Raw genomic sequence first — 24248 nt, forward strand, 5'->3', positions numbered from 1 at the left:
TTTTTTGCTATTTTTGTTTTTCTTAAATTTACTAACAAAAAAACACAGTAGCTGACTATAAATGAAGCTTCAAATTGTAATTTAAACATGCATAGGGACCAAACTTCTTCTATTTGCCCATCAAATACCATGTCTCCCCTGATCTTATGGTTGGTTTTCTAAGCTTTAGAATTTCAAGGATTCTGCTCATATCCCCTTGTATCTTTCAGATTAATCACATTATTCAGTTAGGAGATTTTTAGGCTTTGATAGTGGTTCTTCCTCAAATAATTTCAACCTTGGACCATAGCTTCTCTGGATTGCTCTCAAGAGGATTCAAACCAATCCTGAGTTCTTTTACTGAGCAACTGTGTGACATTAGTTCTATATCCCCTAAAATCAATGCCCTGGATGTTAGGATTATTGTATAAGCACCAAAACTTTAGAAGATTGGTGTCATCTTGTTGACCTTGGTAATTTTAAGCCCAAGAAAACCATTTAGTCTATTTAGATATTGGTTTATTCAATTATAAAATCAGTTGTATTCTCCTGTTGCCGGTTTCTTTGACTTTTTAAGCACTCGAGCTGAGTTTATATTTCTGAGTCTTGGGAGTTGAGAGAGCTAGAATATATAGAATTAAAGATTTCCCACAAGCAACTCAAAGATATATATCTATCTATATATATATATATATATATATATATCTGTATATATCGAGTGGTTCACAACTATAAATTAGACTAGGTTACCTACATTTACTATATATTATTTCTAGGCTACCTAAAATTCCATTGACCGGTGCTTAATGCTGCCAATTGAAGCTTCCTTTTGAAAAATTTCACCCTTCACTTCGTCAAAGACCAGCAACTTGATTATCATGATTAAAACCAATTCATCTTCAACTTCTCATTTTATAACCTAAGTATTTCTTGTTCTCTACCAAGTAGTCTCTTGACCCCCCTTTCTCCGAAAATGCATCCCCCTTTGTTGCCATCCAAGTTTTGGTTCTTCATGATCATAAGTTTGATCCTGATTCTTACCGCACAGCCTGTGTTTGCCAATGATGGGAATATTTCGAGCTGCAGTGCACGATTCTCTTGTGGAGACATTCAGAATATTGGTTATCCTTTCTGGGGATTGGATCGGCCAGAAAGTTGTGGCTACCCTGGCTTCAGGCTGAATTGCAATCAAAATACTCCAGAGATTACAATCAATTCAGCTACTTACCAAGTCCGGTATATAAATAATTTTCAAGTCCTTGAAGTAGCTAGAGCTGATTATTCTGGCAGTATTTGTCCAACTTCTCTCATCAACTCCACTTTCACTAACAGCCCCTTTGAAATCAACAACGGTACTCTGGATATAAGGCTGTATTATGGTTGTCATCCCCTTACAGTTCCAGATCTACAAGATCTTCAGTGGATTTCAAGTCAATTTAACTGCACAATAAACTCAACAGAGGTCATAGGTTATTGTGTTACAAGGAATATCACACAAACGTCCTTGGGGAGCGTTGCTACTTTAATAAGCACATCCTTAGGATCTTGCAACAACAGTGTCATTATTCCTGTTCTGAATTCACAAGTTCAGTTGTTGGAGGCAAATCGAAATTCGGATACTCTGCAAGAAGCGCTTACAACTGGTTTTGAGCTTCACTGGTCTGCAAACGATTCTTTCTGTAACCGGTGTCTGAACTCTGGTGGGCAGTGTGGGTACAACCTCACCTTGGGTGGATTTTTATGTTACTGCTCAAACGGATCCTATCTTGCCGTTTGTTCCTCAAGCTCCCCAGGTACATCTTCCTTCTTATACGCTATGCCTGTTAAAATCTCTTACTTTTAAGTCATAGGATGTTATTTGAAAGAGTCGTTCACAAGCATTTTAGTCTCATTCCAAGACAGAAATTGGATAACAAATTTGATTAGGATATCGATCTTCTTTCATTCGACCAAATAATTAAGTTTTTTGGTCGATGTAGTTTTTGTTCCGATTCTATATTCATCAAGCGGGGATGATAGGTATCGTTTGGACTTTAGTAATATTAAATTGTCCATTAGCCTGCCATGATAGGAAAAAAGGGCAAACCTTCCTCCTGTTTCAAGTATTGACTCGTTCCCGACTGGAACTTACTTGGAATTGGGATGGATTTTAATTCATTTCTTCACCAGTAGTGCCGAGTCCACCGACAACCGAATGGGTCCAAATTTCGCAAGACCGAAACTATATATAGAGAAATTTTTTGATCAATTATAAAGTGACACTTGTCCTTTGAAAATTTTCTTTTAGCTATATTTGGTTATGAATTAAAATTTTAATTTGTTACTAAATAAGGGAATTGAAGATTTATCAAAATTACTATTGGCAAATCAAGATGAAACATGTTTCTTCAATCAAATTTCAAAGACTCGTAATCCAATTAATCAGAATTTTCTTACAAATTATCAATTTTTATTTTTAGATAAATCAAAATAATTTAGAGATAGTATATGGATCATCAAATCAAATTTCATCTGTGAGTCATTCTTTTATTTCTAATTAAATTAAAAAATTTAGAGATAAAATAAAAAATGTTAAGTTCTCTTAAAACTCTCATTTAGCATCTCCTATCAATATAAATATAGAGTTCCTCTAAACGATTTGACACATAATTTTTTAAAAAAGAAAATCTTAAGAAAAATGTGAAAAAAAAAATTGAATAAATAAAGTCTCCATAATTCTCAGTAGTTTAAGAACAAAGATCAAGAACACAATTAAGAAAAAGAAAACATGAAGACAAATGGGAAACATAAGATTTGAACAATCAAAATCTCTAAAAGCTTACAAGTTTAAGAATAAAGATTAAGAATATAACTAAAAAAAAAAAAAACCTAGAGATAAATGGTGTAAAAAAGATTTGAAAAATCAAAATCTCCAAAGTTCTAGCAAGAAAATTCCATAAAACAATTGAGGGAAGAGAAGGCTTGAAAAATCGAAGTCTCCAAAGCTACCACAACTTCAAGAAAGAAGATCTGAAGAGCAAAGTTTCTAGAGTTCCAGCAAACAAATTCAAGAAAACAATTGGGGGAAGTGAAGATCGAAAGAACCAAAGTCTTGAGAGTTCCCACAAGTTAAAGAAGGAAAATCTAAAGAACAAAGTCTTTAGAATTTCAACAAACAAATCCAAGTAGAAAGATCTAAAGATTAAAGCTTGAAGATCTAAAAAATCCGTAAATTGATATCAAATTCTAAAAATCCCTAAATTAAGATCAAATTTTAAAAATCTCTAAATTGGGATTAAGTTCCAAGAATCCCTAAATTGGGATCAAATTTCAAGAATCCCTAAATTGGAATCAAATTTCAAGAACTTAAATTAGGATAAAATTCCAAAAATCACTAAATTGAAACCAAATTTCAAGAATCCTTAAATTGGGGCTAAGTTCCAGGATTTTTAAGACTCCTTAAATTTTAGGATCAAATTTTAAGAATTTCAAGGATTCTTAAATTATGGGTTCAAATTTTTTCAATTTAAGAATAAGTTATCAGGATCCTTGAAACGAATTTATACTAAAAGAAAGAATCAGAAGATTTTTGTTTGTTTTAAGAATTTCTAAAGTTTGTAATTTCAAGTTTGATAAACAAAATTATTATTTGTTTCTAATTTTTCCTATCTTATTTTTTACTTAAAATTTATGTGTACAAATTTCTAGCAAGTTGGTGGGACAATTTTTGCCTTTCATCTATTTTCTTCAAAGTTCAAGTTTTCAAGCTGCAATGGCACCAAAAAACCTATGCTAACAAGCAAGCCTCAAGCCTATTCAAGCAAATCGTGTAGTCTTCTCTAAATCATAATCAAGCATTTATGTTCATGTTGATCCTTATAGCACTAAAAGAAAGAAAAAAGTTCTTGAAAAAAATGCAAGTTTAAACTCTTTTAGTGCCTAACCAAAATACACTCTAAGATACTTTTTTCAAATCAAGGTTTAGAAGAATCTTCTATTAGGCAACTTCTTCTTCTTGATCAAGTGTAAGCTGTTGATTATCATTCAAAGAACAAAATAACAAATCAATTTGCACTTATGTTTCATTGTCTTCTTAAAAAGAAAAATTTGGGTTAGTGACTATTATGACAATTAGCACAACTTTTTTGGAAAAACAAGTTGCATTTTTTGCAAAAATTGTGGAATCCTTTGTATCAAGCAATAATGAAAAAGATAACTAGATTACCTTCATAAAGGATAAGATTAATAATCTTAATGTAAATCAACCAATAACTTTATATGAACAAATCATCACTCAGTCCTCCAAGATGATAGTTGGAATTCCAATATATAAGTTGCCAAGATTTCTCAACAAAAGCTCAATACAGTGATAACTGTTAGACAACTTAAAAATCTTATGAAAGAAGCAATTAAGGATAAAATTGATAGTGTCATTCAATCTTCATACATATATGATAAATTATATTCTTAAAGGATTGATTGTTTGAAGGTGCATAAGAATTACCAACCTTTTAAAGTTTGAAAAGTTCAATGATATATAAAATCTATGCCAACATGTTGCTCGCATTGTGAAAACTTGTAATAATGCTAGCACTAATAAAGATCTTTTAGTGAAGTAATTTGTTCGCTCTATAAAAGGCGATGCCTTCGATTGAGACACAAATTTTGAGTTTAGGACAATCAACAACTGGAAACAACTTCAGCATGAATTTCTTAATCGATTTTATAGCACTTACTACATAGTTAGCATGATTAAGCTCGTAAGCTCATGGCAATGAAAGGACGAACCCATGATTAACTATATCCATATAGACAGAGAAATCTGAACCTTAATTACAGAGAATGATTATTTAAGTCTTCTGCCCTTGATATTTTTTAAAGTATCAATCTTAAGACTTTTGAAGGTGCATATGATATGGAGCTAAGTATGATACTTGTTAGAAGTCAAGGCCCTTATATGCAAAAGTAAAAAAAAAAAAAGAAAAGAAAGATAATCACAAATGTGGCAAAACTTTTACTGACAATGGAAAAAGCAAATTGCCCATAATTATGAATACTAAGTCTCATAAGATATCTTCCAATTTAAAGAAATCTCAATAGCCAAATTCTTAAGTTAAAGGTAAATGGATGACCATTTTGAAAGAAAGACAAGAAAAAATGTATCATTTCCTTAATTTAGATGTTTCAAATATACTTGAAATACCTTTCAAGTCTAAGCTAATCTAGTTATTAAAAATTAAGCAGCCTAAGGAAGCTAATAGAATGAATAAGCCCAACTATTGCAAGTACCAATGCTTTATTAGTCACTTAGTGGAGAAGTTCTTTGTTCTTAAAGATAAAATCTTGCAACTCCATAAGGATGGAAAATTGAGTTTGAGGAAAAAACTGCGAGATTAAATTTGGCATCAATAAGTATGATTTCTCAATCTAATTTGTTGGGTATGACAATAAAATTTTATTCTTTTGATTAAATATTACTAGTTCCAAGTGCAAGCATTTTAATTGTTATTCAAGTGAATATAGGCAATAGTCATCCTTAAACTAAAGCTTAAGATAATGAAAGATGGATCCTAGTTACACATAAAAGAGGTCAAAAAAGGAATCCATAAAAGCTTGTGTAAATATAAGAAGAGCCAAGATAATCAAACAATCAACTAAAAAGCCAACATCAAAGGTGATTCAAACAAAAACAATTTAGTCTAAGCATGAAAATTCAATGGGCCAAAATTTAAGAAGACTAATCAATTTGAATGAATAATGCCAATTCAGTTCAAAAAAAGAAAGTTGGGTTTCCGTAACTTGTTACCATGTTGGTGGAAATTAAGAGGTTGAAAATAAAGACAACAATATTGATAAAGTAGCATTTGAAGTTGGTTATTCTTGTGTTACGAGATTGATTTTTATGAAGATTTGTTGTTAAGATTTACTCCTCGTAATCAACCATTCTTCATTGCTGGATATGCTCGTAAGCAAAAGATCAATCGAATCTTATTAGATGATGAATTTGTTATCAACGTCCTTCCTTTGAAGACAATGAAGAAACTTAGAGTTCCTTTAGATAAATTGTAGCAAAGTCGCTTTGTGATTTAAGGATTAAATGAAATGGGACAAAAAGCTCTTGAAAAAAGTTAGGCTCTGATTGATTTGAGAAAATGTTTTTTATTTTCATTTTTTATTTTGATTTTCTAGAAAAAAAGTTTTTGTTTTCTAGAAAATGTATTTGGTCAACAAAAAAAAAGTTTTCTAAAAATACAAAATAAGAAAAAAAAGGCAATTATGGTAATGATTGTTATTAATTGCATTTAAGTATAAATATATAATATATATTTATTAATTAATAACTTCCAAAAGTATTTTAATATGGGACCAGCTTCTTAACTTACAAAACATAAGCAAAAAAAACATGATATTCTTTGTTTTCATAATTGAAAACAATATATATATATATATATCTTTTCATATTTGAGCTCATTTTCATTTATGTTTTCTAAAAATTTATTCCATTTTTCATTATCAAAGAAATTTTCACTCTTGTTTTTCATTTTCCAAGAAAATGAAATGAAAAATGCTTATGTTTTCTAAAACCAAACATTACTTAGATTTAACTTTTTATTAGTTATATGGATCAAATCTATTATTTGATGCTAAGACAACATAAAACATGTTGTTAAGGCAAACATTCATACACTAAAGCACATCATTAATGCACCAAATATCATAGAAATGGTCAAGTAAAGACAATTATTGTTGATTCTAAACCATTTTCTACAATAAAGGTTGATTTTGGTGGTGCTAAGTTTTATTTAGAAAATGCTTTTATAGAAGAAGTGTTGCTTGAATAACAAAATAATAAAGTGGAACCATTAAAACAAAACAAAAAAAATTCAACTTCCTTTATCAGCTATGAAGATGATGAAATTGCTCAAGATTTAGAGAATTTGACTTTTTCACTTACTAGCTTGGAAGAATCAAATGCTTTTAAGCCTCCATTAAAAGGATTTGTAAGGCAATCATAAGGACCTCTTATTGAACATTATGATCTACCTTCACATTGTACTCAGGGTTTTGATCCTAATGTGTCAAACTTCTTGTTAAGGCTTGATACTAGCAATAAGATGTTACAAAATTGGTTCATGAGACAACTAAGAAAAGATTTGAAGAATTAAAGTCTTTTCATAAGTTCAAGATGAACAATCTAAAGAACAAAGTGTCGAAAATTCCAACAAACAAATTCAATAAGACAATTGAGGAAAAGAAGATTTGAAGATTCAAACTCTCCAAAACTGTCATAAGTTCAAGAAGGTATATCTGAAAGAACAAAGTTTTTAGAGTTCCAACAAACAATTCAAGATGCCAAATTGAAGGAAGAGATAATTTGAAAAATCAAAATCTCCAAAGCTCACACAAGTTCAAGACAAAAAAAATCTAAAAACAAAGTTTTTAAAATTTCAACAAACAAATCTAAAACGGAAGATATGAAAATCAAAGACTGAATATCCAAAAATCCCTAAATTGAGACTAAATTTCAAAAATCCCTAAATTAAGATCAAATTTAAAAAATTCTTAAATTGACATCAAATTTTAAGAATCCTTAAATTGGGATCAAATTTTAAAAACTCTAAATTAAGGCCAAATTCAAGAATCTTTAGGGACCATATTTCAAGAATCTCTAACTTCGGATCAAGTTCCAAAATTTTCAAGACTTCTTAAATTTTGAGGTCAAATTTCAATAATTTCAAGCAATCCTAAATTTTGGGTTGAAATTTATTAAATTAAAGAATAAGTGATGACCCTTGAGGTGAATATATGCTAAAGGAAAGAATAGGATGATCTTTCTTTATTTTAAAATTATCAAAGATTGTAATTTACAACTATGGTAAATTAAAATTTTATTTATCTTCAATTTTTCCAGTTTTATTTTTAGTTGAAATTTGCATCCTTCAGCATCAGCATTAAATCAATTACCTAGATTACATTTTTTGCAATCCTTTGTATTCAATAATAGTATCAGGTACAGGTATCCTGAGTACCCATAGTCACTAGTATCTCAACACCTAGAAGTAGGTTTTGTCAGATTAACATTCATCCATTTGGCGTAGTTATCGAAATTTTCAAAGAGAAATTGATTCTCCTCTACACAAATAAAAATTTTCTGTCATTAATAGAGTACCATTTGTTTTTCTTCTATTTATTGACAAACTTGACACTTGACAACCTCTTGTGTTGAATTTCTATCATTCCCACTACAAATTCCTTCCATAATCTTGCTCATCCTGATCGAACCTCTTATTAAGAAACTTAAATTCCATTGGTAGATGCATATACATAATGTCTATCTCATCAAGAAAAGTTTCTAATGTAAAAAGTGTTTTTCATATCCAAATCTTTTCGAAATCGACTGACTTTAGTTATCAGAATTTTTCGACCAAAAACAATTTTTATTTAAACATTTTTGGTTTTCATGATTATAATTCAGGAAATCACATACATTAATACTAATTATTTTTTCTTAATCTTTGTAGAAACAGGTGCCTCCAATTTGAAGCTTGGACTAATCATAGGTACGAAATAATATTTTTTTTATAATTTTATATATATACATTTAGGAGAAATTAATTTGTATCGATGAAAAATTTTTTAATTTTATATATTTTTTAATTATTGATTTTAATAAATTCAAAAGATAAAATTAAAATATTTTTTATTTGTTTCTGTTATTTTTTGAATCTATTAAACTTAATCACTAAAAAAATATAAAGTTTTAATGGTAATTGAATTTTTAATTCATTTTAACATTTGAGGTTATGAATAGAAAAAAAAAATTGCTCATTAGTAAAAACACAAGAAAAGAAAAACAAAGAGAACACTAAATAAAACAAAACCGAGGCTATCTAACCGATTTTGCCTTTTTATAATCAGCGGCCTATATCCGTTACCTATAAAGTAACAATCATTTTGTACTTATTTTTATTCATTTAATAAAGAAGAAGGAATACATAATTTTATAATAATAAGTCTTCTAATCATAGAAATAGGAGCAAGTTCAACCTGTATAAAATATTTTAGCTTTATATCCTAACTTATAATTTACCCCTTTTATCAATAGTTGTATAATTTATTGATAAAATATTAAATTTTTAATTTTAATAATATTTTTTTTTTTTTTGTTAAACCAAGAGGGTAAAGCCTTACTAAAAAAGAAAGGAGGAGAAGTTTGATTTGGTTTGATTTGAAACCAAACTCTTAATATTTTTGTAAACGTCTTTAATCACTAGGTTAAAAGTTTTGGGACAATAATAAAAATTTAATTCATGATATTTTTAATTATACAATAAATATAATTTATATATTTTATCTAATCATTTGTTATTAGATATAAAATTTAGTTTGTTGTTATTTTTTGTAATCTAATTATTCCTAACTAAGTTGTCTAACATTTTCTACATACATATACAGGCTTGACAGGCGCTGCAGCTTCAATTATAGGATTAATCTGCACAATATATTTCATTATATATAGGAACAAGGGAGAATCAGCATCAAACGAAATTTCATGGACTGTCTGGCAGAGAAAGGTAAAGCATAAAGAAAGGATTGATGCATTCATTAGAAAACATTGTTCTCTAGCTCCACTGCGATATTCTCATTCAGACATCAAGAAAATTACGGATAAATTTGTAGATAAATTAGGTCAGGGAGGATATGGCAGTGTATACAAAGGTAAATTGTCTAATGGACGATTTGTTGCAGTGAAAGTCCTGAGTGAATCCAAGGGGAATGGAGAGGAATTTATGAATGAAGTGGCTAGCATCAGTAGAACTTCTCATGTCAATATAGTCAGTCTACTAGGCTTTTGTTATGAGAAATCAAAAAGAGCTTTGATTTATGAATTTATGCCCAATGGATCATTGGATAAGTTCATATACTGCCAAGGATCAGACCAAAGACGTCAACTAGAATGGAAAACTTTGTTTGACATTGCACTTGGAATTGCTAGAGGGCTGGAATACTTGCATCAGGGTTGTAACACAAGGATCCTGCATTTCGACATAAAACCTCACAATATCCTTTTAGATGAGAGCTTTGGTCCCAAAATCTCTGATTTTGGTCTGTCTAAATTATGCGAAAGAAAGGAGAGCATGGTTTCCATGGCAGAAGCTAGAGGAACAATTGGATATATTGCTCCAGAAGTGTTTTGTCGAAACTTTGGAGTAGTTTCTCATAAATCTGATGTCTATAGCTATGGAATGATGGTCCTTGAAATGGTTGGAGGAAGAAAAAATGTCGATGTTGGGGTGGCTCAAACCAGTGAAATATATTTTCCCTCATGGATTTACAAACATCTTGATCAGGCAATGGACTTGAATCTTCATGGAGTGACAGATGAAGAGGAAGAAGAAATAACAAGGAAGTTGATTGTAGTGAGCCTTTGGTGCATTCAATCTGATCCATCTGATCGACCATCAATGACAAAGGTGTTAGAAATGTTGCAAGGGAGCCTTCATTCATTGGAATTTCCACCTAGACCTTTCGTATCATCTCCAGTAAGATCCCCTAAATCTGATTCCACAACATGATCATTGTAGGCCTAGTTTCATTTGAAAATTTTGTAATTAATTGCAAAGTTGAAAATGGCAATGTAAACTACGATTATGAGTTTACAATTGCAGCGAAAACTCATGCACTTAATCGTGATTTACAAGCACTGTTTTTTGTGCATTTTATGGCTTCAAATAAAAACTACTTTCCGTTTTCCCCTAATCGAAAACCGATATAGTTTGGATTCATCTGTCGCTTGTTATCATTGCAATTACAAGTTGCAACTGTTTCATTTGATCAGTAGACAAAATAAAAGTTCCTCTCTATCTATTTTCGTTTTGTTGATCATACCATTGATTTCCAGGCCACTAGCATGATTTAGTGGGATCACTAAATTTCATCTCTCTCTCTCTCTCTCTCTCTCTCTATATATATATATATATAACTATATATAGGGTAATTTTAAAATTGATTCCATTGAATGATAGATTTGAGGGTTAATGTATAAGATTTTTTACTTCTTTTTTACTTGTCTTTGTATCCAAACTTAGGTAAAAATTGATAATGGTAAATCGGAACCATTTCTAGTGCCCTTATTAATTATTAGACTTGCTAACACGAAGCACTTTGTTGCTTAGTGCCCTTATTAATTACTAGACTTGCTAACACGAAGCACTTTGTTGCTTCTGTTGAAGAACTTCCACTTGAGTACAGGTGTTCGTCTTGCCTTTTAAGCCTCGAATTGATTCAAAAATGAAACCTTCAAGCGTAAAAGTAAATGGTAGCCACACGTGCGTCAAATACCATTTACCTTGGCTTATTTCGTCTCCACAAGTTATGGTATGCAATAAGACTTACTGAAATGCCTAAGATACAATAAAGTTTAGTTTGATATCTCATTAAACTATTCCAACTAGCAGCTTTCCTTTGTGAACGATCTGTAAATTTAATGTTGGTTCTCATTGAGACTTGCGATTTATCCAAAACTTTGTAATAAAATAACCTCTCATCACCTAAACTTTTTTGTACCAAAGAAAACAAAACTAACCATGTACCTAAGGTTTGGTTCAATAAGAAATGCATGTATTTGGCTACTCAAGGCAGCCCCTTTTGATGCATGATTTTAATACTACTAAGGCCACCGCTCAGTAATGGATTCCTAATTAGTTGTTTTTTTCATGAGTCATTTGATATTTCAACCTGCCAGGTAATGTTTTTGAGAAATCTAAAGCCTGCCAAGAAAAGCAAGAAAAAGTTTACAAGATTCAACTAAGACAGATCAGCACATTATAGCAGAAACTGATAGAATACTTTCATTTAGCATTGGGGCTGTTGTTTTCACAGTAGAATTTATAATGTTAAGACTTTTCGCTTAAGTGGACTTTGTTTTCTGAAGATACATACAAAAAAATTATAACATTTATGAGAAAAATCACACTCAATCTGATAACTTATGCTGGACTGTGATGCAATGCAACATTACAAAAGCAGAAGTAAAAAGTAAATTACCTGCTCAAGTGGATAGATGCGCATGCTTTATTTAAGATGCTCTTCCTGTAAGTAATCACCAGACTAAGACCTTTTTTCTCCTAAACCGATCGACGCGGTCAGTACTCATTCGAGACTTCTCAGGCTTGTTTGACTTCTTAGACTTCTCAAGTCGACTATCTAAACTGTTTCTGGAAGCTTCTGGAAGGTCAGCACCCGATTCAAAAGTATTTGAAGTTCCACGATCAGATGGTTTGCTTTGATGGTCATTGTTTACTGCCGTTTTTTCAGAACCATTTGAGGCTGCTTTTGATTTGTTTAGGGATAGTACAAATTTCTTCAGATGTCTAATGAATTCTGGATAGATCTCAAGATTGCAATGTCCACCTCCATTCACCCATAACGGATCGTACTTATGCTGGCAAAGCTCCCAAAGCTGTTTACCATGGGAGCAATCAACAACTTCATCCGCTGTCCCCTGCCAAAGGAACAAAATGAGCTTCATCACTACTTCCAAACTAAGAATTTAAAAAAATAATAATAATAAAAAAAAAGAAATGTATAAGAGCTCTCCTTAATATCAATATATTTAGGGACTATGAGCAAGTGGGCAGATGTGTTCAGTTGTCACAGTTAACCACAGTCACCACTCACCCCAAACCTGAACATAGGGAGAAAAAACAAGAAACAAAAGCAAACTGCACTTGCGCTGTGTTCAAAGACCCAAAAAAAACATATCTATTTATATATATATATATATATATATATATATCTCTTTCTGGCTAAAAACACATATCTACTTCTCTCTTTCTTAACAAAGTCTGAAATTCTCAAAACCTACATAACATTTGGCACAATATGAAGTTTTAAAGATAAGTTAATTCATTGGTACCTATGAACTAAAATGCATCACTTGTGCACAATGCCGTTAGCTTTATTTAATTTCACATAAGAATCTCAATTAACCATTTATCACAGACAAAACAATAAACCAAATCCAGACTGATTTAGCTAAAACACGTAAGGAGGTTTAAATATTCATTTAGCACAAGTATTCGTATTGAGAATCCATGACCCATGATATTTTTGTCAAGGTTGAGTTTTCTTCAAACCAATCTTTCAAGATTTTCTTTCTTAGATTGTTTGGATAAAATTTTCAAGATAGAAATTTGTTCACAGTTTGGAACATCATATGGGTGCCTAATAATACCAAAACACCTACTTACCAGAAGAAACATGCAATACTAATGTTAACGTGTCAAATCAAAGCAGGCTGGAGAGAGAGAGAGAGAGAGAGAAGGGAGAAATTGGTGATGAAACAAGATGGGAAGGATAAATATTAAAACAATGGGAACAATACTTACGTGAATTACCAAAACTTGACAGTTCACCGCACCAATTTTGACAATATTCTGAAAATTAGAATGGGGAAAAAAACCCAGTAATGAAGGTCACAGCCCATAAGATAAAACAAGAAAATTGAAATAGGGTGACTAACAAAGACTTACCTTATAAATGTCAAACCAGTATGTCTTTTTAACAGAGTACAATACTCTCATGCCAGACAAAATTGGGCTATGTAGAACCACACCTCTCAAGTTTGGCGAACGAGAAGCAAGATCGACAGTAGGTCCACTACCAACAGACTGACCATATAATATCTGTTGTTCATCTTTAACTCCATACTGTTCCTAAGGCACTTATATGCTACATCGATGTCTGAATATGTATTACACTCAGTTGGCTGTTTCCAATAAAAGAAAGTGACTATTAAAATGCAGGTTTTCAGCAAAGCAGTAAAATGGTTGTTCATTACATACAATAAATCAGAAATAACATGGCTGCGCAGAAAATTCATAGATTTTGAAACCCATTGAACACAGCAAATTAATGTACAGTTTGCAAAAAACTTGAGAATAAAATATCAAAATGATAGGAAAAACATAGAATACTGCAAATATTTGGATTAACATCATCCAATACATTTAGATACTATATGATATAAAACCAACTGCCCAACAGGCTTACACTCAGAGCATTCTTAGAATTCAAATCTCGCACATTAAATGAACACTCTGTTTCATTAGTGGAAAAATAGAAGGAAAGCGTTGGCCAGAGATTACTGTGTAATTATTTAAAATGTCCATTATGATAGTTAAATTGCTATAGCTAATATGAATAAGGGCAACTTTTGCTCCCAACATTAGCAACTAAGAAACGAGAAGCCAGGTGACCAACCTTCCCAGTTGACTGTCCATAGCCAGAGTAATCATACCTAGAAAAAAATGAGCGCAATTAGGAACATTTTAGAAAAATATATATATATATATATACAAAAAGGATAGACTAAAAAGAGACATGTCAAGAAAAAGGATGATAAAATATTCTACTTTCAGGAATTCTAATTATCTGTTCAATCATTTGATGTGACTCTAGAAACATTGTCAAGAAGAATTTTTTGGATAAGACTTTCCCAAAATTTTAAATGGTTAAGAACAGGAGAATGCTGTTCATTAGTCTTTGGCAGGTTGAGATTCTGATGAAAGTTTCTTCCTTTGACTGAATGGTGGCTCAATCTTGCATCATAACTCACAGAACTTTGGGAAGAGCTATACATATAAGGATTGAAGACTCTGCAGTTCACCTTCTCCTACGAAGTCTGCCCAGGAGAATAACAAGCTCATATTATTTGGGGGTTCGACAGGTAACGCCGAGTCAGTGCCTAATTCTAAGCAAACTTTTCTAATTTTCGCTTAGAAATTTGTATGCAAGGAAGCACCAAGCTCATTTTTTGTCTTCCTCATTATTTATTGGTGTTTTTTGATATGCTTTTGTCAGCACCTTCGTCTGGTTTACTAAAGCATCACACTTATCAAAAGGAAAACGCATTACATCATGCATTCAAATTCAAACCAAACTCTGCTTGCATATAGAAGGAAACCTCAACAGTTTGATATCAAGCAAATGCAATGATGGCCAAGAAAACACTGACAGGAGACAATCATTTCCAAAAGGGGCTGCCAACCCTGATATTTTCAAGGATAAGAGAATGCATATCAGCATATGTCACAAACAAAATTGAGATTTTTAATAGAGTGATGCGATTAGGCAACATACCTAAGCCTCAACTTAAAAGTACAGCAACAACAGCCCAAATAAACTAAACTGCCACTGATAAACTTCTGAAGAATCATTCATAGAAGTAGGAACAAAGCCTAAAATAACTTCCTCACAGAAATGAGTCATTATTAACTTGTCTGTCAGTGAAAAAATCTAACAAGCATTGTTCCATGCATTCATTGTACATTTGCATGACATAATATACTTTAAATTTATCAATGCATAAAATGTAACTACAATGATCGATATTTATCAGTTATCACTTAGAAGTGTGGTGATATTTAGTAGGTATCACTTTGCAGTCTGCTCAAACAAGAAGTAGTCACGTTCTAACCAATCAACTGCGCGGATAGTATGACCAAAACTTGTCGCATGGGATAGGGATACTAACATTTGGACTTAAAAGGAGAATGTTTCCTTGTCTTTTCTTTCACTTTATTCCTGTTATATGTCATCCTTATATATTTTTTATAGTATATCTATCAATCCTTATACAGACCTACATATGCCCACATAAGGACCCAAACAAATCTACGCCCATTTACCTTTGTCCGCTGGTATGACGAAAACCATCTGAAATATCAATTTTTCTTACATTTTTTAAGAATATAAATAAAATTTGACAAATAAAAAATAAAATAAATTTTGAAAAGTGCTAAAAAAAAGTTGAAATATCATTTTTTTTTCTTAAAATAAAAAATTGAAAATATTTAAGAAAAATAGCAATACTAAGTTTTCCTCAATTATGTAAGAATAAAAATGAAATAAAATATACAAAATCAATTAAAAGAAAAAGTTGAAATATCAACTTTTCTTTATAATAAATAAAATTTAAAAAAATTTAGAAAAAATTTGAAATATTAATTTTTCTTTAGAATAAAAAAACTATTTTTGTTTTGAATCTTCCAATGGTGAAATTATTAAAAAATTATAATAGTATTCTTGATGTAAATTCTTAAGTGAAGTATTATTTTTTAAATACTGCTAAAATATTAGAATATTTAAAAAATTATTTAATATCAAAGATTCTAATAAATAAATAAAAAATAATATTTTTGAATTTGATGATGGAACTTTTTAAGAATGTCAATAGATATCTTGAATATTTCTAAGAGAAGAAATATTTTTAAATTTTTGCTAAAATATTAGAGTAATTTAAAAATAATTTCCAATTTTAAATTCTCTTGAATTTTTTTTTTTTTGAGAAATTTTGTCAAGCTAAATAGACAACACAAAATTAATTGATATTGTTTTAATACAGGTGTTATTGGAGACAACACAAAATTAATTGATATTGTTTTAATACAGGTGTTATTGGAGTATTATAACTTTTCTCATACATAACCGTATTTCAAATCCAATTTTTATTCGTAGACCAAAAGATTTTTTTAAATAAATCTTAATTAATTTTATGGTTTATTTAAAAATAAGATTGGTGACTAATAACACCTAAAAAGATTAGTGGTGACTCTTATTTTTTATGTATAACTATTGAGTCTTTGGACCAATACATTATGATATTTTTAAATTTAAAAATATTAAAAATTCAAAAAATGAAATTAAAAAAATAAAATATTGAAAAAAGTAAATTTATTTTTTAAAAAAGTTAAAAAATTCTAAAAAATTCAAAATTTTTATTATAGAGAGACTAAGTTTTAAATTTTGTGCAAATACAAATACTAAATTTTAAATTTCATGTAAATATAAAAATTTTTTGTATAATTTAACAATTGATTTTAATAATTTAAGTTGTTACGTCAGCAGTCATCAAGTCAAGACCATGCTAGCATTTTTAACCACAAAAATTTAATAAAATTAATAATTAAACTAAGATAATTAAATTAAAATTATGTAAAAATTAAATTTATATGAATTATAATACATAAATTAAATTCTAAAATTTCACAACATTCTGAGACCTGCATAATTTGACCGCGCTTGGATGGACAACAAGATTGTCGCTAGTCAAACAAAGGGCAAATTTTCCAACTTCTTTTATATATTTATTATTTATTTATTCCCAAGTCCTTTTATTATGGCTAATTGTCATCCATTAGTCCTTGTCAATTCCTCACCGATCGATTTAAGCACCATTGCTGCTGATTGAGACTAGATGAAGGAAATATTGACTAGATGAAGCAGATCTTTGTTTCCTTTATTTCTTCAAGCCTTATAGTCTTTTACTTACTTTATCCCACAAAAATTATCTTACTTTGATCTTCAAAAGTAAAAAAAAAAAAAAAAAAAACCTTTATTTTGATTTCATTCTTTTAAATATATTAGTTTTTTTTTTTCTTTATGTACATTGCAAGTGAATGGTATAAAACTATTGACATATTGTATTTATTATGACATAACATATTAATATTTGAAATGATTTTTTAAAAATAATTAAACAAATAATTATAATTTAACAATTACAAAGTAAGTTCGAAAAAAAAGAGTGTTAGAATTCAAATATAGTGAAAGAAATAAAACAAAATTGATTAAACTTATCTGTTAATTAATTGGATGAGAAACTAGTGTTGAGAAACATCCACCCTCCATGGATGAGTTTGCTACCATATACACTCTTTGTATAAAAAAAAACTATACAATTGCTTTGGAAATATTCCAAAACCAAGAAAATTGATTTAGGGTATAAAATAATCGATTTGAAAGACTTTTTATATAGTACGTTGGAATGCCCATGTAAAGGATTCGAATTCCATGTGTTTCAAAATGAAAAATAATATCTGGAATGTTTTTACGCTAAAGGCCTTTAGATGCTTGACCAAGATTATTCAAATGTCATGTTTGAAAAGTATTTTGGAATAAAATACATGGGCATCCGAATGCCCTCTGAGTTGCACACAAAATTTTCCAATCGAAAATGAGACTGAAAAAATTGAAGATAAATAATAATTTTATTTATCAAATTTATAAAAGTTATAATTACTAAAAAATTTTAAAACAAAGAAAATTCTTTAATTATATTATTCAGAAAAAATTTGTTCCAAGAATCATGATAACTTGAATTGAATTAAATGAATTTAATCTTAAAAAAGAAATTTGCTTTAACGATCTTGATGACTTATTTTTGAATTAAATAAATTTGAACTTTATTTAAAAGATCTTGATGATTTGATTTTAAATTGAATAAATTCAAACTTTGCTTCAAAGGCCTAGATGATTTGATCTTGGATCGAAGAAGTTTTGACGTCACTTCAAAAGTCTAGGTAACTTTTATCTTCTGAAAAATAACATTTGCTTCAAATAAATTTGGACTTAACTTCAAAGGAATTGAAGACTTGATTTTGAACGAAGGGTTTAATCAAAATGGAAGAATTGAGGTGGATCTAATCCTAATTTTATTTTCCCTTTTATTTTTCTTTGACTCAAGCCTTTCCAAATTGAAAATTGATTGATTTTTCTTTGATTTCTTTCTTGATTTTAATGTTTTCAATCTTTTCAAAACATTTTAATCGGATTCTCTCCTTTTCTTATTTTTTGTTTTGATATTCTATTTTTTAAAATAAATATTAAAATAAAAAAATAAAAAAGAAATAAAAGAAATAGACAAATCAAATCTTACTTGGGCTAAAGCCCAGTTAATGATTTAAGGATCTAAAAGCAAATTTTGTAGTCCAATTAGAAAATCTCGAAATTCAATTAACAATTCAAAAGCCGAAATTGAATTTTAAAATTTGGCTTAATTGGAACAAACTCAAAAATTAAATTTAGTTTTAACTCGAATAATCATTAATTCAAATTAAATATCTGATAATTGAATTAATAATTAAATTCAATTTAATCAAAACTATCTTGAAAAACTTTTTTAAAAAACTCCTTACAAAATAAAGTGATTATAGCAATCACAACTCAAGGTTGCGAGGTTAATTCGATCATCCTCTATTTATATAAATTATAAAAATTGCTTTGTATATATATTATAGGAAATTGAATAGTTAGAATTTATATATTTTCTTGGGATTTGAACTTAAGAGATGGACTGAACTTTGTTAATATTGAAAATGAGTTATTTTTGTTCAATGTAGAAGGTTATAAGATCGTAAAGTTTCTTGTACATTAATTTGCTTCAAATTCTTTTTGTTTTTCCTAAAGGTTTTAGTAACTTAATATTCGTGGGTAGTATGTCTCATATGGCGTTAAAGGTCACTTACTTTAGCATTACCAGGTTTATATGAATAATATGGCTTTCTTAGGGTTTGTCTAAAAGGAGTTCAACAGGGTTGGTCACCTTCACCATCAACTCAGCTTGACAAAAGAGATCTAAAAGAATAATATATTCTTTTTGTTAGATGTTAGATATATTCGTTATTTATACAGTTTAGTTTGTGTATAACTTTTTGTTATAATTGATTAATTGTAAGATTATAATAAAGAGAATATTAGATAAAACACTCTGATTCTATAACTTGATTGCTATTTGATTCAATGAAGGCTTTTTTTTTTATTATTCAATAAAAAAAAGTTGAGATAAAACTCAATTTTATCTTTTATCTTTACGTAATAGATCAGATGATGGACCAAAATTACTGCATATCTTTTCGGCTAATGATTTTAGCATCTTAAGTTGTTATTGGGCTTGTCTGCTATTAATTATTGGTCTTATCTAAAGGCCCTTAGCTGGGCTTTTTTTTTCTTCACTAAAGCAACAATGGCTATTTTCATTAGTGGCTGGGCTTATTTAAAAGTTGTTCACTTGGGCTAAAAAAGTCGTCGTTTCATTTTTCCTTAAGAATAAGCGGGTTACTTTCATGCGTATGTGTATGTTTTTTTTTTAAGTTGTATTTTATTTATCCAAAGAAGCTTTAAATTGTTATAGCATATTCATATCATATAATTTTATGTTTCTTTTTCATTCTTGAATAATATGAAATTGCTTTGTCTCCATGTGTGGTATATATGAGCATCCTAAGTAATTAACAATACTATTAATATCAGTGCCTTGCTTATCATTCTTGTCACTATCCATTTCAATTTTTTAGTCCACTATTCAATCTTGCATGAGCACAATTAATTGAATTAGTTATAATCTTTTAATATAAGATAAATACTTATTAGCTAATCCTTTAATTTTGATTGTGATCTTCTCCGGTAATGATTCAAAATCTTTTACCGTGAAACTTCTTATAATCACTTTATTTAAAAAAATAACTTATAATTTAATAGTATTTATAAAAATTAATGAAATATCAATTCTAATGAATTTTTTATCCTAAAAAAAATCATATACCAATATATGGAAATTTTGTTTAAAAATAAATTAATAAAGTTATATTAAAGATCAAGAATTATGGACTTCCAAGATATGAAATCTCTATTATTTTTGGCACCATTTTGTTTATATTAAATTGTATATGTAGGGCCAGATGTGAAATGGGAGTGTTGCAGGACTTGTCCATAGCAAATTGAATGAAAGGTTAGAACTGGAGTGGGAGAGATTGATTTGATTTCTACGTGTAAACCACGGTCCACTAGGGATACCATATTAAATGAATCCACGGCAGTAATGATAATGCTATCTAATTTTCTTTCTGTATTTAAACATTGACAAGTACGAAAAATACTCTTTAGAGGTGTTTGGTTAGAAAAAGTAGAATTCTTTTAAGAAATCAAATCTGAATATTACGTTTCCAACACTGATAAGAAGGTAAAAATAAAGGGAAATCCGAAATCTTTTTCTTTTTGAGATTTTCTAATATTCTTTCGGAATACAAATTTGTTCATCCTTTATCTTGAAAAAAAAAAAAAATCATAGTCTATTTTATTTTTCCATATGAAAAATTGTATGATAAAACGTACAATGATATTTCAAGTCCAATCCTTTGACACCTGATAATGTTCAAGTTTAAATTTCATTTTATTAAAATATAGAAATTAATTTAATTTTTACTTGTATTGTGTTTTATTCAACAGGAAGAAATTTATATTCAACTTTTACAATTGTTTGAATTTATTTAACAAAATATATAATTGTAATGGTTGACATATGCATATTTTTTAAATCATATTGTAATTATTTGAAATTAAAATATATTTAACAAATTTATGGATTATAATAAAATTTTTGTCTTCAATTTATTAAAAAATTATTTTTCAAAAATTTAAAATTTGGGCATATACTACATTTTTATGTAATCTCTGTTGAAAATATATTATGAAAACATCATTTTTTAAATATATTATGAAAGTAATTATTTTCAAAATTTTAAAGTTTCAACATAAATTATGTTTTTAAGATAAAAAATGTAGTCTATTTTGAAATTATATTATAGAAAAGTTATTTTCAAAACTCTATAGATTCAATATGAACTAAGTTTTTAAGATTAAAAAAAAATAATAATAATCTATCTTAAAAATATATTATGAAAACCAAAAAATGCTACTAAGAGGGCTTTAGCAGACTTAACATAGACTATAGTTTTAAGATAAGAAAACGTAATGTATAATGAAAAAAAGTTAATTTGGCAAAATATGGGATCCAAATCAGTAAGGATAAGTTTTGGGTTGAAGACTACCCTAGTTTTCTTGAACCGTTTTTACGAATGGATTGTATCTCAAATCAATGAATGAAGTTGGTTACTCTTTAAAAAAAAAAGGGTATTTTTCAAAATTCTATAATTGAAAATATATTGTTAAAATAATTATTTTTGTAGCCTTTGTTGAAAAAGTTTTTCATTTCTTCTCTTACAAAAGTAGGAGACTAAATGTCTCCTGCATTCAACAAGAAATTCTGGGCATATGAACTCTCAACAGCTCAGATCAGCAGAATCCTTTTTCTGTTAATACGAAATGATTTGAGAAATGTGAGTAGCTATGCTTGTAGGTTGATATAGAATAAAAGTCAAGTTCCATTTCATTTGTTTGATCTTCATTTACCCTATTAAATACATAAGAAAAATCTTAATATGTTTTAAGAAGATCTTTTGTGATCCACATATTGCGTTTTCAAAGCAATTACTTCCATCTCTTTCTTCGATTGAAGTTTTTGTCTGCTTCCCTGGAGTCGTATCCGTAGAAGAACTTGGTAACACTCCTAGCCAATTTTCCTAGATGTTAACATTGACCAATAAAGATTCCATATGCACGAACTTCTCCATCGTTGAATTTTACAATGTACATTGTTGGAACTTTATCAAAAGCCTCATCAATGAAAGACAAGAAATGGAATTCACTTCATCACCCTTTCTACTCTATTATTAATCTTGCTTCAACATCGATCGTTCATAAACTTATTCCATCGTTCATTTCTGTAACTTCAACTAAATGTATTCAAATTCTCTTTCAATCTCTCCCCTTCTGGCTCTCTTCTTTTTTCCTTTTGCCTCGATCGAAGTTCCAACAATTCTGAGTGTTGATGATCCACGATACTCAAACTGCAGAACAACCATAAGATGTGGAAGCATAGCTAATATTGATTACCCTTTATGGGAAATGAATTGTGCAAATTGTTAGGGATCACCATAGATCTAATACCATTTGTTAAGATAAAAGTCTTAATCCAATTAAATTTCAGTGGAAGTAAAATTAAATAATCAATCAATCAATCACATAAGAGATAATAATTTAACATGGTTTGGCTATGTTAAAAAGAAGATCCATTAGTTAAAAAGAATTACAAACATACATCAAATTAATCTCACTCACTATTAATATTCATAGACCATCTTAATCTCTTCGAGTCGTATGGAGTATTCTCAATCCAAACAAATACATACCCATGTGCACCCATAAACCATATCTATGTATACCATTTCAGTCTCCTCTAGTCTACTCATAAACATTCAAATATACACATTCATAAGACGTAAATCTCCAATTGTCTTATAAGTGTCTGTCTCATAAAATCTTACAACTCTTTTACATCTTTTTCTCATACCTAACTTTATAGAGACTTTACCTATTTATAAGTATACAAACTTGCCTATCAAGAATCATTGTCCTATTAGAATTCTTCTATCAAGACTCCTTTTCCTTTTATAATTCTTCTTTTGCAAGTTTTCTTATCCATCAAGTAATATTTAGCCAATCCTAAACAAATCACTTATGGGATTTGTGTTACTATTCCCAACAATCTCTACTTTGACTCAAATTTTATCAATCACCAATCTTTATACTAGACAAGCTTGGCTCCACTTGCAATGGAAGTCTCATAATCATCTTCTCTTATGTGTCTTTATGCTTTACATAAACAAATCTTTAAAATATGAACTCGAACTTCTTTCTTAAATCAAGCTTTTCTAGACTTGCTTCTTCCCATAGCGCGAATCATTAGAACTTGATAAGGATCACCACAGCACTGATACCACTTGTTAGAAATAACCACAGCTCTGATATCACTTGTTAGGCTAAAAGCCTTAGTCCAATTAAATATTAGTATAAGCAAAATCAAATAATCAATCAATCATATAAGAGACAGTAATTTAACATAGTTCAACCCAATCAACCTATGTTCACGGATAAAAAAAAATCACTATTTGAAAAGAATTACAAACATACATTAAATCAAACTTACTCATTATTAATATCCATAGACCCTCTCAATCTCTTCTAATTTTGTCATAACATATAAATTCATGGACCTACCGCTAAACATAGACTAAAAGAGTCACCACCAATATTTTTTTGTTAAAGTATGATTGGTCACCTGACAGAATCTGTTTCATTTAAAAAAAAGTCTTAAGATTAATTTAGGTATCTTTAAATAGTAGATTCTAGTCCACGAAACCAGATTTAGGTCTAAGAGTACGGTTATACGTGAGAAAGGTTATAGCACCTTTGCAACACCCATTCAAAGGAGGGTATCAGTCTGATTTCAAGTTATCAAAGCCTTAAAACATATTTAAAATTTACCAAATAATTTAATATTAAAAATTTTCCTTAAATTACTCTAATATGTTAGTAATAATTTAAGAATTTTTTCTTACCTTAGAAGTATTCAAAGAGACTATTTGTCACACTTTAAATAAGCTCAATCGTTGGATTCATTTAATTTTGCATCTAGAAACAAATATCCATAAATTGGGTTTATAACTAATAATGTCCTTTAATTTATTGGTAAGACTTTTTATTGAAAATTATCCTCCAATCTACTGGCAAGATTTTATGTAAAAAGATAAGAAATATTATTTTATTAT

At 29.2% G+C, this 24248-nt stretch overlaps 2 protein-coding genes across 2 annotated transcripts; one reads left to right on the forward strand and one right to left on the reverse strand.

Annotated features, from left to right (window-relative positions):
- The first annotated feature begins 633 nt into the window (after positions 1 to 633).
- LOC111305762 (LEAF RUST 10 DISEASE-RESISTANCE LOCUS RECEPTOR-LIKE PROTEIN KINASE-like 2.7) lies at positions 634 to 10660 on the forward strand. Its single transcript, XM_022903541.2, has 3 exons — positions 634 to 1772; positions 8481 to 8519; positions 9415 to 10660. The coding sequence occupies exons 1-3, from the start codon at positions 953 to 955 to the stop codon at positions 10533 to 10535; spliced, it is 1980 nt and encodes a 659-aa protein (XP_022759276.2). The 5' UTR covers positions 634 to 952; the 3' UTR covers positions 10536 to 10660.
- A 1050-nt stretch (positions 10661 to 11710) lies between these two features.
- LOC111306588 (uncharacterized) lies at positions 11711 to 13927 on the reverse strand. Its single transcript, XM_089750629.1, has 3 exons — positions 13494 to 13927; positions 13350 to 13397; positions 11711 to 12463 (listed from the first exon to the last, which is right to left on the reverse strand). Exons 1-3 carry the CDS (start codon positions 13542 to 13544, stop codon positions 12062 to 12064), a joined length of 501 nt encoding a protein of 166 aa, XP_089606755.1. The 5' UTR covers positions 13545 to 13927; the 3' UTR covers positions 11711 to 12061.
- Between the last annotated feature and the right edge of the window lie 10321 nt (positions 13928 to 24248).

This window comes from Durio zibethinus, chromosome 21, assembly GCF_047325235.1.
Source record: "Durio zibethinus cultivar Kanyao isolate XHJ-2024 chromosome 21, ASM4732523v1, whole genome shotgun sequence".
NCBI lineage: Eukaryota > Viridiplantae > Streptophyta > Magnoliopsida > Malvales > Malvaceae > Durio > Durio zibethinus.

Coding starts and splice junctions, on each gene's coding strand:
- LOC111306588 (XM_089750629.1), bottom strand. CDS start 13,544: ATGAGAGTATTGTACTCTGTTAAAAAGACATACTGGTTTGACATTTAT. Junction 13,398..13,493: donor ACTGGTTTGACATTTATAAG/GTAAGTCTTTGT, acceptor TCTAATTTTCAG/AATATTGTCAAAATTGGTGC. Junction 12,464..13,349: donor GTCAAGTTTTGGTAATTCAC/GTAAGTATTGTT, acceptor TTCCTTTGGCAG/GGGACAGCGGATGAAGTTGT.
- LOC111305762 (XM_022903541.2), top strand. CDS start 953: ATGCATCCCCCTTTGTTGCCATCCAAGTTTTGGTTCTTCATGATCATA. Junction 1,773..8,480: donor TTGTTCCTCAAGCTCCCCAG/GTACATCTTCCT, acceptor TAATCTTTGTAG/AAACAGGTGCCTCCAATTTG. Junction 8,520..9,414: donor GAAGCTTGGACTAATCATAG/GTACGAAATAAT, acceptor ATACATATACAG/GCTTGACAGGCGCTGCAGCT.